Source organism: Capra hircus, chromosome 19 (assembly GCF_001704415.2).
Source record: "Capra hircus breed San Clemente chromosome 19, ASM170441v1, whole genome shotgun sequence".
In the NCBI taxonomy this organism is placed as follows: domain Eukaryota; kingdom Metazoa; phylum Chordata; class Mammalia; order Artiodactyla; family Bovidae; genus Capra; species Capra hircus.
This window is the reverse complement of record NC_030826.1, coordinates 10,839,865-10,852,571: the sequence shown is the minus strand read 5'-3', so window position 1 is coordinate 10,852,571 and position 12,707 is coordinate 10,839,865. Positions and strand designations below refer to the sequence as shown.

At 38.2% G+C, this 12,707-nt stretch overlaps 2 protein-coding genes across 3 annotated transcripts in view; both read right to left on the bottom strand.

Annotated features, from left to right (window-relative positions):
- Positions 1 to 2,249, bottom strand: part of BRIP1 (BRCA1 interacting protein C-terminal helicase 1) — a 185,014-nt gene extending 182,765 nt beyond the window's left edge. The window contains exons 1-2 of the mRNA XM_013971848.2: positions 2,116 to 2,249; positions 27 to 140 (exon numbers count right to left, since the gene is read on the bottom strand). Coding sequence (XP_013827302.2) covers positions 27 to 116 — 90 coding nt within the window. The 5' untranslated portion in view covers positions 117 to 140; positions 2,116 to 2,249. The remainder of the gene's footprint in view (positions 1 to 26; positions 141 to 2,115) is intronic.
- Positions 4,395 to 12,707, bottom strand: part of INTS2 (integrator complex subunit 2) — a 54,479-nt gene continuing 46,166 nt past the window's right edge. For both annotated transcript variants that reach the window (XM_005693136.3, XM_005693137.3), the window contains exons 20-25: positions 11,153 to 11,351; positions 8,644 to 8,895; positions 8,190 to 8,297; positions 7,709 to 7,814; positions 6,554 to 6,730; positions 4,395 to 6,450 (exon numbers count right to left, since the gene is read on the bottom strand). In XM_005693136.3, the coding sequence (XP_005693193.1) occupies positions 6,281 to 6,450; positions 6,554 to 6,730; positions 7,709 to 7,814; positions 8,190 to 8,297; positions 8,644 to 8,895; positions 11,153 to 11,351 (1,012 nt within the window). In that variant the 3' untranslated portion in view covers positions 4,395 to 6,280. The remainder of the gene's footprint in view (positions 6,451 to 6,553; positions 6,731 to 7,708; positions 7,815 to 8,189; positions 8,298 to 8,643; positions 8,896 to 11,152; positions 11,352 to 12,707) is intronic.

Genomic DNA, 12,707 nt, shown 5'->3' with positions numbered 1-12,707 from the left:
ACACTTAATTGCTGAAAAATACTTACAGAATTCATCATAGCAAGCTGTGATGGATAAGCTTTACAAGGAAAGTTAATCTTCACCCCACCAATTGTATATTCAGCTGAAGACATCATGCTTTGTTTACTTCAGATTCCTAACTGCAACAAAAATGAAAGTCAATATTGAAATAAGGCTATTCAAAGAAAAACAGATACCTAATACTAGGACAGAAGCCTAGAAATAAAAATTGGAATTAATAAATGTATAAACAAAACAATGAAAGTAAAAGAATTTCCTACCCTGACAAATCACAGTGGTTAACAGCACGTCTTGGAATCTAACAAATCTGGATTTGCATCCCTATTCTGCCAAAGCTGTGGACCAAGAGTTAGGAAGTACAGGTTCTAGATCAAGTTCTGACAACTCAGATATTTTAACCTGATCATGTCTCTTCGCTTTTCCAGACTAAGATTCTTATGTGTTTGTGCTGTGTGCTCAGTTGTGTCCACATCTTTGCAGCTCTATGGACTGCAGCCTGCCAGGCTCCTCGGTCCACGGGATTTCCCAAGCAAGAATACTGGAGTGAGTTGCCATTTTCTCCTCCAAGGAATCTTCCCCAACCAGGGATTGAACCTGGGTCTCTGGTGTCTCCTGCATTGGTAGGCAGGTTCTTTACCACTGAGCTACCTGGAAAGCCCCTTTTACATGTAATAATCCCTAATTTAAAAATTGTTGTAAGGAAGAAAGTACCTTGGGCACATAATGGGCGCTCAGTGGTTCTTACTTTAAAGGTCAGTAGGGTATAATGGAAAGATGGGTTTGGAAGATGGGAAAGCCTAAGTTGGAATTCCACTGTGAATCACTTAACCTCACAGAGCCTATTTCTTCATCTGTGAAATGGAGATATCTGCCTGATAGGGTTTTTATGAATATCCACCAGGCAACTGAGTTAAGAATTAAATAAGGTAATGTACAGAATGTGCCTAAACTCCAGTATCTGATACACAGGAAGTGATCTTGTTTAATCCCCACTTCTTATAAACCATATTCTCTTAACGTAGGATCCACAGCTGTGTAATTCAAAGACTGTGATCTCTTGATATTGCATGCAACAGTTTCTGTGCATGATTAGATTTTTTAAAAGAGAAAGTCCATAAATTTCTCATTCCCAGAAATATATCCTAAGGAAATATTGGATAATTGAGGAGAAAATGATATACACTGTTATCAACTGAGAAATTATTTGCAGTAGTGAAAAAAAGGTCAATTCGATCTGAGGACAGAGAAATGATTAAATATCAATTCAACAGATTAGGAAGCCAATAACAACCTTTACGGTAGCTTATGTGTCCCCAAAAAGTTCAGAACCACTATTCTAAGGTACTTTTCAGTTCTAACATTTGGTGTTTCTGTGAAGCTCTGGCAATGAAATTTGGTGGAATCTCATCCCTTAATCTAGGGCTTCCCAGGTGGCGCTAAGGGTAAAGAACCGCCTGCCAATGCAGGAGACATAAGAGACTCAGTTCCATTCCATCCCTGGGTTTGGGAAGATCCCCTGGAGAAGCGCATGGCAACCCATTCCAATATATGACCTGCAGAATCCCTGTGGACAGAGGAGCCTGGTGGGCTGCTGTCCGTGGAGTCGCAAACAGTCGGACACGACTGAAGCGACTAAGCAGGCACGCATCCCTTAAACTAAACCAACAACTCAAGACTGGCCCAGTTTCTCACATAGAACCTAAAAACCAACCTCCCCGCCTGCCCCAGTTGTGGCAACAGGTATCTCAAAATAAGGATGCTTCGCCCACACTGAATAAAGAGGAAACCAACCGATCTGGCTCGAGCCGTCCTTCCCTTCCGCCCGGGCTAAAATCAGGCCTCTGCTCTAAGTGCAGGTTCCCCCACCCCCCAGATTTTCTTCCTCATATTCCTTCCTCCCTCAGCAACCTGGGACCCCCGGGACCCTGCTGATCCAGTCAACACCGAAGGGCCCGCAAAGCAGGTGGACGAAAGCAGAGGGGACCCTCCTCCTGGCCGACGTCGCGCCCTTCCCCCGAGAGACTTGCCCGCCCTGAGGAAAACCCAATCAGAATGGGCTCAGATTTCACCGGAGAAAAGGAAGCCGAAACCGACCAGCAAAAACAACGGAGCCCTGGCAGAGAAGAAAGGTTCTAGTCTCTCTTCCTCCCCGAGCTGCGACTCCCGGGCCAGTAGAGCGCTCGCGACCGCTCCACCTTTTCTCCGCTCCGGCTCTCAGCAGCCCTCTCCACAACACCCGGACGAATTCCCGCCTCCCGCCCCTCAACTCCCCAGCACCCAATCGCCGGGCGAGCTCAGACAACCAAACACTCGCCAAGACCGAAACCAAGGAACCAATCGTGGGTCGAGGTCAGCAGGCGCGCACTCTGGCACCCAATGAAAGCCTCCGCAGTGAGAACGGACCCAAGGTCCTCGGCGGCACCGGAAGGGAAACGCCAGAGGCGTGACGCACTGCGGAGAATCCCAGGGACTTAAGGGAAAGTCCCTCTGCTCCGTTGTACCTTTTTGAAACGGGCGACTTAACCTGTGCCTCAGTTTCCTTGGAAACTCCACGTCTCGTATTTAAAGTCCGTAGACCAAAGGAGAGGAAACACTGTTAAGCCCTTGCTCTTTCAGCATTCATCCGGGTCCCCCCAGTTCAAATTTCCGAACTTTCCGGAAGCCAGAGTAAAGACCCAGGCGGGAATTGCCAGACTGCTGAGCCAAACTAGGCGAGAAGGTTGGATGACAGCTGGCTACAAAACCTCCTGATAATCAAGGCTTTCCCGGGTCCACATTCAAGCAGAGATACGCTCTCGAGGTCTCCAGTACCTCTTTTAAGGCTTAATCAGCCTCCTGTCCCTCATTAGGCCAATTACTCGTTGCTAAGAAAGCACACTTTCCTCAAAGGTAGAGAGTTAAACACCATCTCGCCAAATTTTTTAACTCTACCGTAAACTTGGCTTAAAATATTAGTGTTTCAAAAAGCAAAACCAGAGACAGTTTCTCACAGCCCATGAAACCAGTTTGGGAGAGAGGTTTGCTGCAGGCAAGCATATATGCAGGCATGCTAAGACGCTTCAGTTGTGCCGACTCTTTGCGACGCCAAGGACTGTAACCCGCCAGGCTCCTCCGTCCATGGGACTCCCCAGGCAAGAGTATTTTGCAGGCGGGAGCAGTGAAAGGCGAGTTGATTCGTTTGCCTCCCTTTGTTTTACTGAATCTTCCCAAAATGACAAAACTTAAGTCATAAGACTAAATTCTACCCTTTGCAAATTCAGGCTCAGAAATTTATCCTGAAAAAGTTATCTAGGACTTCCGTGGTGGTCCAGTAGTTAAGAATCTGCGTGCTTAAAAAAAAAAAAAAGAATCTGCCTGCTTGTTAGAGAAATTAAAAAAAACTTTTGACAAGGCACTGCGAATGCAGGAGACATGGGTTGGGTCCTTGGTCGGGGGAACTCGGATCCCACATAACATGAGAGGAACTACGCCAGCAAGCTACAATAACTGAGCCCTGGCTTCAACTAAGACCTGAGGTAGCCAAAAATAAATATTTTTTTTAAGTAATCTAAAAGAAAAGTAATAATACCTCAAATGATAATAGTGCCTATTCTAATACTGAAAAATAACCATATACGTCCCAGTCTAGTACTAAGGTAGTAAGTGACTTCAGTCGTGTCCGACTCTCTGTAACCCCATGGACTGTAGTCCCCAGGCTCCTCTGTCCGTGGGATTTTCCAGGCACGAATACTGGAGTGGGTTGCCATTTCCTTCTCCAGGGCAATCTTCTTCCCAGCCCAGAGACAGAACCCACATCTCTTACATCTCCTGCACTGGCACGCAAGTTCTTTACCACTAGCGCCACCTGGGAAGTCCCAGTGCTAATAGGGAGATGGTTATATCAATTCAATCGTTATGGAGTCAATAAAATAAGTATAAAAACCAAACAACTTGCAAAAAGTTTCCATATAAAGTTAAATGAAAAAAGACAAATGCTAAACTGGGTATTATGGGTTCCACTATGTGAAAATACATTTGCATAAGCAAGGATGAAGGGAAAGTACCACAAAAATGTCATTTATTAAGTCAGCAGTAAGGAGGATCATTTATAAAAGTAAATTCTTAAAAATACCTTCAAATTATTAGTCTGCTTTTGCAAAATTTTTAAAATATTAAAATCTTTTAAGTACTGATAATTACTCCAGAGTAACTAGTATGATTTTCCTCTCCTAAGTCCCTAAGGCTCTCAATTCTCACCTTGTATTGCCCTTTGATGTACGCAGCATAACACAACGGGGTACACAGGCTCTGGAACCACAGAGTCCTGGATTCCAGTCCCTTGAACAGTTCCTTTCAGGTTAATAGCGGTGAAATGAAACACAAACAACTATAAGTTCATTTAATAAAGAATATGAATGTTTATAAACCAATATTCAAAATAGCTGCACACATCTTTTCTTCACTTGAATAAAAAAAAATTACATTGTGACAAATTTTATAACCTTAACTTAAAATACATGAATATTAACATTTACTAATATTTACATATTTTATTTACATCATCAACAAACCTGATGAAAAACAGCATATGTTATTATTTTTAACACAGCAGGTTTTGACCAGTCTTTGAAAATTGATCCAGGAATGTGCAGTGCATTTAGTTAGAAAACATATTTCAACTTTTTCTGACTCCTAGAGGTTACCTACTCACACAAAATATTCCAAAACCTCAGTTTAAACAAAAGGAAACAAACAGGAGCAGTTGTATTGAATCTTAAAAGACTATAAAACTGCCTTGTTTAAAAATATGGAAGTTCTTAGTCTGTTTTTAAGTGTATGCCTTTGTTTTTTACATCAAAATTATTTAATTGAACTTTAAGCATCTAATAAAAGTTATAAATACTCTCATCTATGATACTGTGCACTTCAGGATTTGAAAGAGATACAAATTAGTTCTTATGTAATACCCTTGTGAGGTAGGGCCAGTAGTAATCCCATTTTACAAAGAAGGAAAATGAAATGTGACTATTTCCTAGTGAAAAGATTAAAATTAAATTTCTTTTCGTAAAAACCACACTTTCTTATTAGCCTTCCTTATTTCTTTTATAAGTGAAGAGGTCTGTTTCAAGTAGGGTGGGAAAGAGGGGTTCATTCAGGTATTTCTCAGAAAGCAAAGAGAAGTACCTTCTACACTGGATACTTCATTAAGGGAAAAAAATGAGGGTTATGGATTAACTGAATGCATCTACCTAATCAATGGACATTACTAACAGAGGACTGCAAAATCCTTCCACAACACAGAATTTTCCCCGTTTTAATTTTTCCTGAGGTCCAAACACTACAGATTAGTTCAAAATCTTCTCAAATTATGATGTGAATTATAGTCCTGATGACAAACCAAGAGTTCTTTAATCCAGTGGGTTTTATTGCTCTAAACTTCAGTGAGATTCCAATGGATTTCCCCCCTCTGACCATTATAAAAATAAACTTTAAAAAAAAGTTAAATGAGACCTCTTTTCAGGTTAGTCTCTGCACAAAGATGTTTCTGTAAACTCTTTTAAGCCAGTATCTTAAAATTCCAAATTATTCAAGTATCTCTTTAAACATATGGCTTCATATATTAGTAAAAATTGAAGCAAATATGTAAAATCTTTAAATCCTCATCTGTACATCCATGGAAGTCATTTACAAAAAGCCGTTTGCCTCTTTTAAAGCCCTTCCCAATACTGTTTCTTGAGAACTGGAATTCCATCTTGCGATTACTATTCCATTCATTACTATTATTACTTGCGTTGCAAGTTTTAGAGATTTCTATTGTTTAAAACTCCTAAGTTTCCCTCAATTCCCCCTTCCCTTTTCCTCTTTCTCATCACTGCATCCCTGTACTGTTACTAGCTGATGATTAAACACTGGGGCTACCCACAGACTTGTTAATAAGATATTAAATTAAAGGCATGGCAGTTTTTCTTCACTTCAGAAGCTTAATACAAGACCATATTCACTTTTTCAGTAATGATTCTTAAATGCACTGCCAACAGAAAAAGAAAAGCTCAGTTGCTACAAAAAAACATACCAGCAAAGTAGATCCAAAGAAGTGCCAATCAAATACAAGCAAGCATAATTCTCAAGAGAGTTCTAAACTGTATTCATGTTGAATTTAATCATTTTAGTGATTCCAAGATGTTTCTGTTCCCATTCAGTTTAGTTGTTATAAGATGCATGTTCGTGTTGGGTATATGCAGCAAACAGCTTCATTTTTTAGTTTTAAGTTTGTTCTTTGTTAAATTCCACTAACACTCATGTTTATTATTTCAATTACTGTGCTTTCAATACAATGACAGAGCTGTACATCAGGATCCATGCTTCCAGTGTCCCTAGGTCCATTTTTATAAGATGGATCTTTACTGATTCCAGACCATCCACCTGGTTTCTCCTTTATTTGTTGAAGACCTAAAAACATAAGGAAGAATAATTAAGGCAAATCTGGAAAGGATTTGGGCCTTTCTGCCTGAAGTTGTATTTAAGCAACTCTTGAAAAGAAGTTACTACTTACGTGTAATAATTGGATCAATGTCTCTTGTCTGAGTAGCAACATCAGAGGCACAAACTTGCCCTATTTGGATCAGCAAAGACATAATATCCTCATACAGTGGAGGAAATGCTCGACAAAAAGAGACCAAACTTGGCAGAGTTGGCATGAAAAAAGCATATCGCTTAGCCTGTGTTAAAACTGTTGGAAAGAAATGAAACAGAATTTTCACAGATATAAATTCAACCTACATGGCCTATATAGTATACTAAGCACCATGCTCTGTGCTGAGAATACTAAGTTTTCTAAGACACAGGCAGCCCCTGACTTCAGGGAGCTCACAATCCAGCAGTCAACCATCATCTAACACATAAACGCTTATGTCCAAGTGCTGTTACAGGTGCATGACGCACACTGTTTCATTAAATCTCACAATACGATGCATGAAAAAGTATCTTGATGATACCTATTTAATCTATAAGAAAACTCTTAAATAAACCTTACATTAAGAAGCTGTTCAACTCCAGTTAGCAGTGGGGTAGAAAGACAACTCAGGCAGTTTAAGTTCTTAACCACTATAAACAGTATAACATGAAGTGGATATGATAGAAAGAAAAATGAATAAATTATTACAAGCACTGAGAAAGAATATGAAATTGGCTGAAACATAACTTTTAAAGATTGAATTATAGTTCATATCTTTTAAAACAGTGTATTTTCATTCCATTTTACTTAACAACCTGGAAGATGGTTAAAATGCTGGGGTATGTTTTAGAACTTAAGGAAACAACTAATATATTAATCTCTTATTTACACAGATGATTATATTTTTCTGGAACTCTAAACATTTGCAATAAATTATAACTTGTTTTCTAATGACATAATTACATTCAGAAAGCAGACTGATTTCCATTTATAAAATTTGTACTGCTTAGTATATTTACTGTAAATCTATATATAGTCATTCTCAAAAATGAAAGATACAACTTGCCTACCTATTCATCCCCTCTATACTATACATCACATTTGTCACAGAGAAATTTTCAAAAAGAATAACTCAAAATTATTGCATAAATTAAACTACCAGTGATGCAGAAAACATGGTGTGAGTAAATTCAGAAAAAATATGTACTACTTTATGTTAGAAATTTTTGTTATTGATGCCCATTAGATACACACCTGTTAGCAAAGTTCCCATGACATTGACAGCTAAGCGAGCCACACTCAGTGACTTTGGTAATGCATACTGGATACACAAGTGAGAAAGCAATTGGATAGCAAATATCTGTAACACAAAATCCAAACGTTACATGTTTCTGAAGAAGGTCTTTGCATGTGTGTGTGTGCATGCTAAGTTGCTTCAGTCATGTCTGACTCTTCGCAACACTTTGGACTGCACCCTGCCAGGGCCTCTCTCCATGGGATTTTCCAGGCAAGAATACTGGAGTGGGTTGCCATGCCCTTTTCTAGCGGATCTTCCCAACACAGGGATCGAACCCGTATCTTTATGCCTCCTGCATTAGCAGGCGGTTTCTTTACCACTAGCACCACCTGGGAAGCCTAAAGAAAGTCTTTAAGTATTAAAAACTAAAATGGCTTATATAACCAGGAAAATTAAAGGAAGGTTAAAATTGTCCTAAAGTTTCAAAATGCTCATTACCTGTTTTTCAAGTTCTGGCTGTGCAATTAACTCAGGTATGAAATCCAGACAGATATGCATAGATGGAATACCTGCGACCGTCAGAGGCAAAAGTTCACAGGGATAACCCTATCTCAACAAGAAAGGGGGGAAAAGTTAGAAACAAAATAAGTCAAATACAGATAAAAATACAAAAGGTTTCACTTCCTTGATGTAACAGTTGCTCAGGAGGCTACAATACCCTCCATGTTTCCTGCTATTTCACCTCTCTGATGCACTAAAATAGAGATAAATTATACAAACACTTTATCAGGCTAAAATCAAATTTTTAAAAATCTTGATTTTTCCCCATATTGGAAAGAACCATGATCATTTGCATGACCTCCAGTTTCTAAATGATCCTATTAATTTAGCAATTCACAACTACCTCCCAAAACAAAGTTCAACCAAAGAGCATCATTCTTTGAAACCAGACCTGAAAGTGAACAAGCTTGGCAATGTTGGGATCTGCGATGTACATTTGGTGCAAGAGGCAACAGATAAGGCACTGAACTTCTCGAAGGTTACAGAGCAAATTGTCTTCTCCTTCCTCTGTTCCCTTATTTGGAGTGCTGGCAGTAATAACACTTTGAACATTCCTTAGCAAGCTGTCTGGATTGACCCCCTTTGCCTTCTCCTCTTCAGTAGGTAAGCAGATCTCCAAGAGAATCTGGACAGCTGCACTATCCTACAAACAAGTAAAACACAGAAAACTGAAGAAGTTTCTGAGAAGTTTGATTTGTTTTCACATAAACTGATGCGGTAAAAACAAATAGCTCTTTCTTTAAAATACAAAGAGCAAAACTGAACAATCTATACTCCAGTGGTTCTCAGCATTTTTAGGGCCATGAACCCTTTTAAGAATCTGAAGGAGTTCTTCCCTGGTGGCACAGTGGATAAGAATCTGCCGGTCAGTGCAGGGGACACAGGTTCGAACCCTGGTCTGGGAAGATGCCACATGCAGCAGAGAAACTAAGCCCCTGCACCCCAGCTACTGGGCGCGCCATGCCCAGAGCCTGTGCTCTGCAACAAGAGACGCCACCACAATGAATGGTAGCCCCCCATCACCGCAACTAGAGAAATCTCACACAAAGCAATGAAGATCCAGTGCAGCTAAAAATGAGTAAATAAATAAAATAAAATTTTAAAAAATCTGAAGGAAGCTACATGCCACCCTCTTAGCATAAATATTAACATATGGCATAATTTCAAAGTGCTCTCACACGTCTCCAATGAAGATCCATGGACTCCAGTTTACTACTACAAGAGTATTCTAAGTCAGTATCATCCAAAATGGACCCTAGACAAAAAGTGACTTCTACCAGAGTCTCTTTTCCTTCCTCCTAAATTCTTACTTCGCCCAGGATGTCTTGTGTTCCTCTTCTGTTCCTCACCTCTGAAGATGGTGGTTAATAATCAGTGTCTAAAAGCCATTCTCCTAAGCTCTTCTCCTTTTTAATTTGAAGATGGACTTTTTAAGGAAAGATTCTGCCTCACCATCCATTCCATCTGTACAACTCACTGTTGCTCAGTCTACAAGTTTGTGTGTCATTGCATAGAAAAGTAGTTTCTCGAGGGGCAATCTATTTAACGGCCCTTCCTGTAAGTGAGAGCTCTAATCACTCTCACCTAGCAGGAAGGAAGAAAAAGAAAATGAATACGTAACATGCATCTCTGAAACACAGCCACTGCCTGGGATAGAAGAAGACAATTACTCCATCTAACTGTGTCAGAACCTGATTATAAACTAAGGTTAGCCTTACATTATAATCATTTATAAAGTCAACTTTATAATTATTCTTGAGGGGGTTTGGGTTATTACTATTCTACATTATTTTTGTTTACACACTCTGTAACCAGCCTGCCTAAGCTCGAATCCTATTAATAGCTTCCCTACTTACTAAATATATAACCTTGAGCATGTTATTTAACCTCTTTGAATCTCATTTTCCTACTCTGCAAAAGTGGAGATAATACTCCATAACTTATAGGTTGGTTGTAAAGATTAAATGAGTTAATACACACAAAAAACTCAAAATAGCACCCACCATATAATAAGCATTATATAAATGGTAGCTATTACCATCCTCAATCCCTTCTCTGAAACTCTTGAGTGTCAGATTTTAGAACTCAGATTTTTTTTTTCTGTAATGTTATACCCACAGCAGAGACTAAGATAGTATACTGTAATCAAATATATTTCTACAGCAAAACATACCAATTTTCATATTAAGTGCGATAAAGGACATAAATAGCTTCAGATCAAGTTTTGTCACATTAATTCAGGTCAAGTTTTGTCACAAACGAGGTCATATCAGGTCAGGTTTTTCTGCCAACTGAATTACCAGAAAAAATGCTTCAGTTTTCATAGCTTTTGTGGATTTCCATATCACAGATAAGGGATTGTGGATCTATGTTATTACTCTAATTCCCCTTATTGCCAATGAAAAATTTTTGGAAAATATTTCAAACTAAGAAAATATTTCTCTTATGAAGGCCTCTAACTGCTTAACATTCAACCATCTCATATGCCCTGCAAAAATTACTACCTAATGCTTTAATAAATTCTACTTTGTTAAAAACCTTTTCTAAATAGAAACATTAACTTATGTTGTCATAGTATTTATCACTGCCTAACATTTTATTACATATATATATACTTCTTATCTGTCTCTACCATTTGGTTTTTTTTCCCCATCATTTGATTTTAAGAAATAAAAGTCTTATATTTTATTAAAATGTAAATCTCAATAAAATGACTATTAAATATCATGAAGATTATTCCTGATTTTAATAATAAAGTCCATCTGATATTTAGAAGCAAAGGTAACCCCATTATAAGTTCTGTAATAAAACTGATGCATAATATGTTACCACTGTATTTAGAAGGCCATCTATTTAACAGGGAAGCCATTGCCCTTTTTGATTAGATTTTACTTTATTACCTGAGCAGCCAGTAATGCATTTTTCAGTTCTTCTCTGGTAACTTCTGGGCCATCAGTTTGTCCAATTAAACCTATCGTATTATTCTGAGAAGGCCTATCTTGCTCTGCTGTTTCCTTCAGATGAGCACTAAGGTAGGCTTTAGATGCCAGAAGATATCCATTCAACATGTGCAGAGTAATATCCATCAGTGGGGGGCATCTATACAAAGGAAGAAGAAAAGAAAAAAATACATGAGAACAAATAAAAATTTTTAAATTAGCCAGAACATGATGAATCAGCTTATATAATCAGAAAAACCTGAACAGTACCTGAAAACCTAAAGAGCAGAAAAGTTACACTTTTCCCACTGAAATATTCATTCTCAAAATGAAAGCTTAACACATGTAATTCTCTATACTTTTGTATGAATAGTATTATCTATTTCATTTCATCAGCTAAAACCAAATATAATGTGCTGCTGCTGCTGCTAAGTCGCTTCAGTCGTGTCCGACTCTGTGCGACCTCATAGACGGCAGCCCACCAGGCTCTCCCATCCCTGGGATTCTCCAGCCAAGATAGAAAAAAAGGCATTTTTTTTATAAAATAATGGCACTACCAATAAATCTCTTACCTATGAGTCTGCAAGGCCACAGTCCTCAAAGGGAAACAGTCTAATGTACATAATTTTATATTTAAAATAGATAACCAACAAGGACCTACTGTATAGCACAGAGAATGCTGCTCAATATTCTGTAATAACCTAATTGAGAAAAGAATTTGAAAAAGAATAGATACATATATAACTGAATCACTTTGCTGTACATCTGAAACTAACACAACACTGTTAATCAACTATGCTCCAACATAAAATAAAAAATTTTTACAAAGAGAGAAATACTCAATTATTGATAAGATGAAGGAGATCAGATATATAGAATATTTATTCTTTCTACTACTGTTTATTCTTTGGAGCAAGACAACTCTGTATTTTAAGAACACTTCAACCACTTGATGGTATGTTATTTACTGAGCCTTAATTTCCTCAACTAAAAAATAAATATCCATTCCTCAAAAACTGTTATAAATTAAGGTTAAATGAGACAAGAATAGATGTAAGAATTACATGTAAAAAAGGAAACCAAAAGATACATCAGTAACCACTAGACTATTAAAAAGTCAAACCCTTAGAAAAACTTGACAATGCCACTTCCCAGCCTGTCACAAACTGAGCATGTGTGCACAGAGGCAGTACAGCTTTGCTTTTAACTGTGAAACATCAGAAACAGCTTAAATGTCCATCAACATGTGAACAGTTTTTCTGAAATATTCAAATTATCTATAATAAAAAATGCATGTATTAACACTGAAAAAAATTTGAACAGTTAAATAAGCCATGGCAATGTTCCCCAAACTGAAATATTTATTTTTTAAAAAGTCCTAAACTCCACCAGTCATTCTGATCAGAGTTTCTGGAAGACAGGCATATGTATATGGAATACTAATCTATATATGGAATACTATGCAGCACTTAACAAGAAGAAGGAGCTATGTAAACCCGTATGGAAAACATGTTGA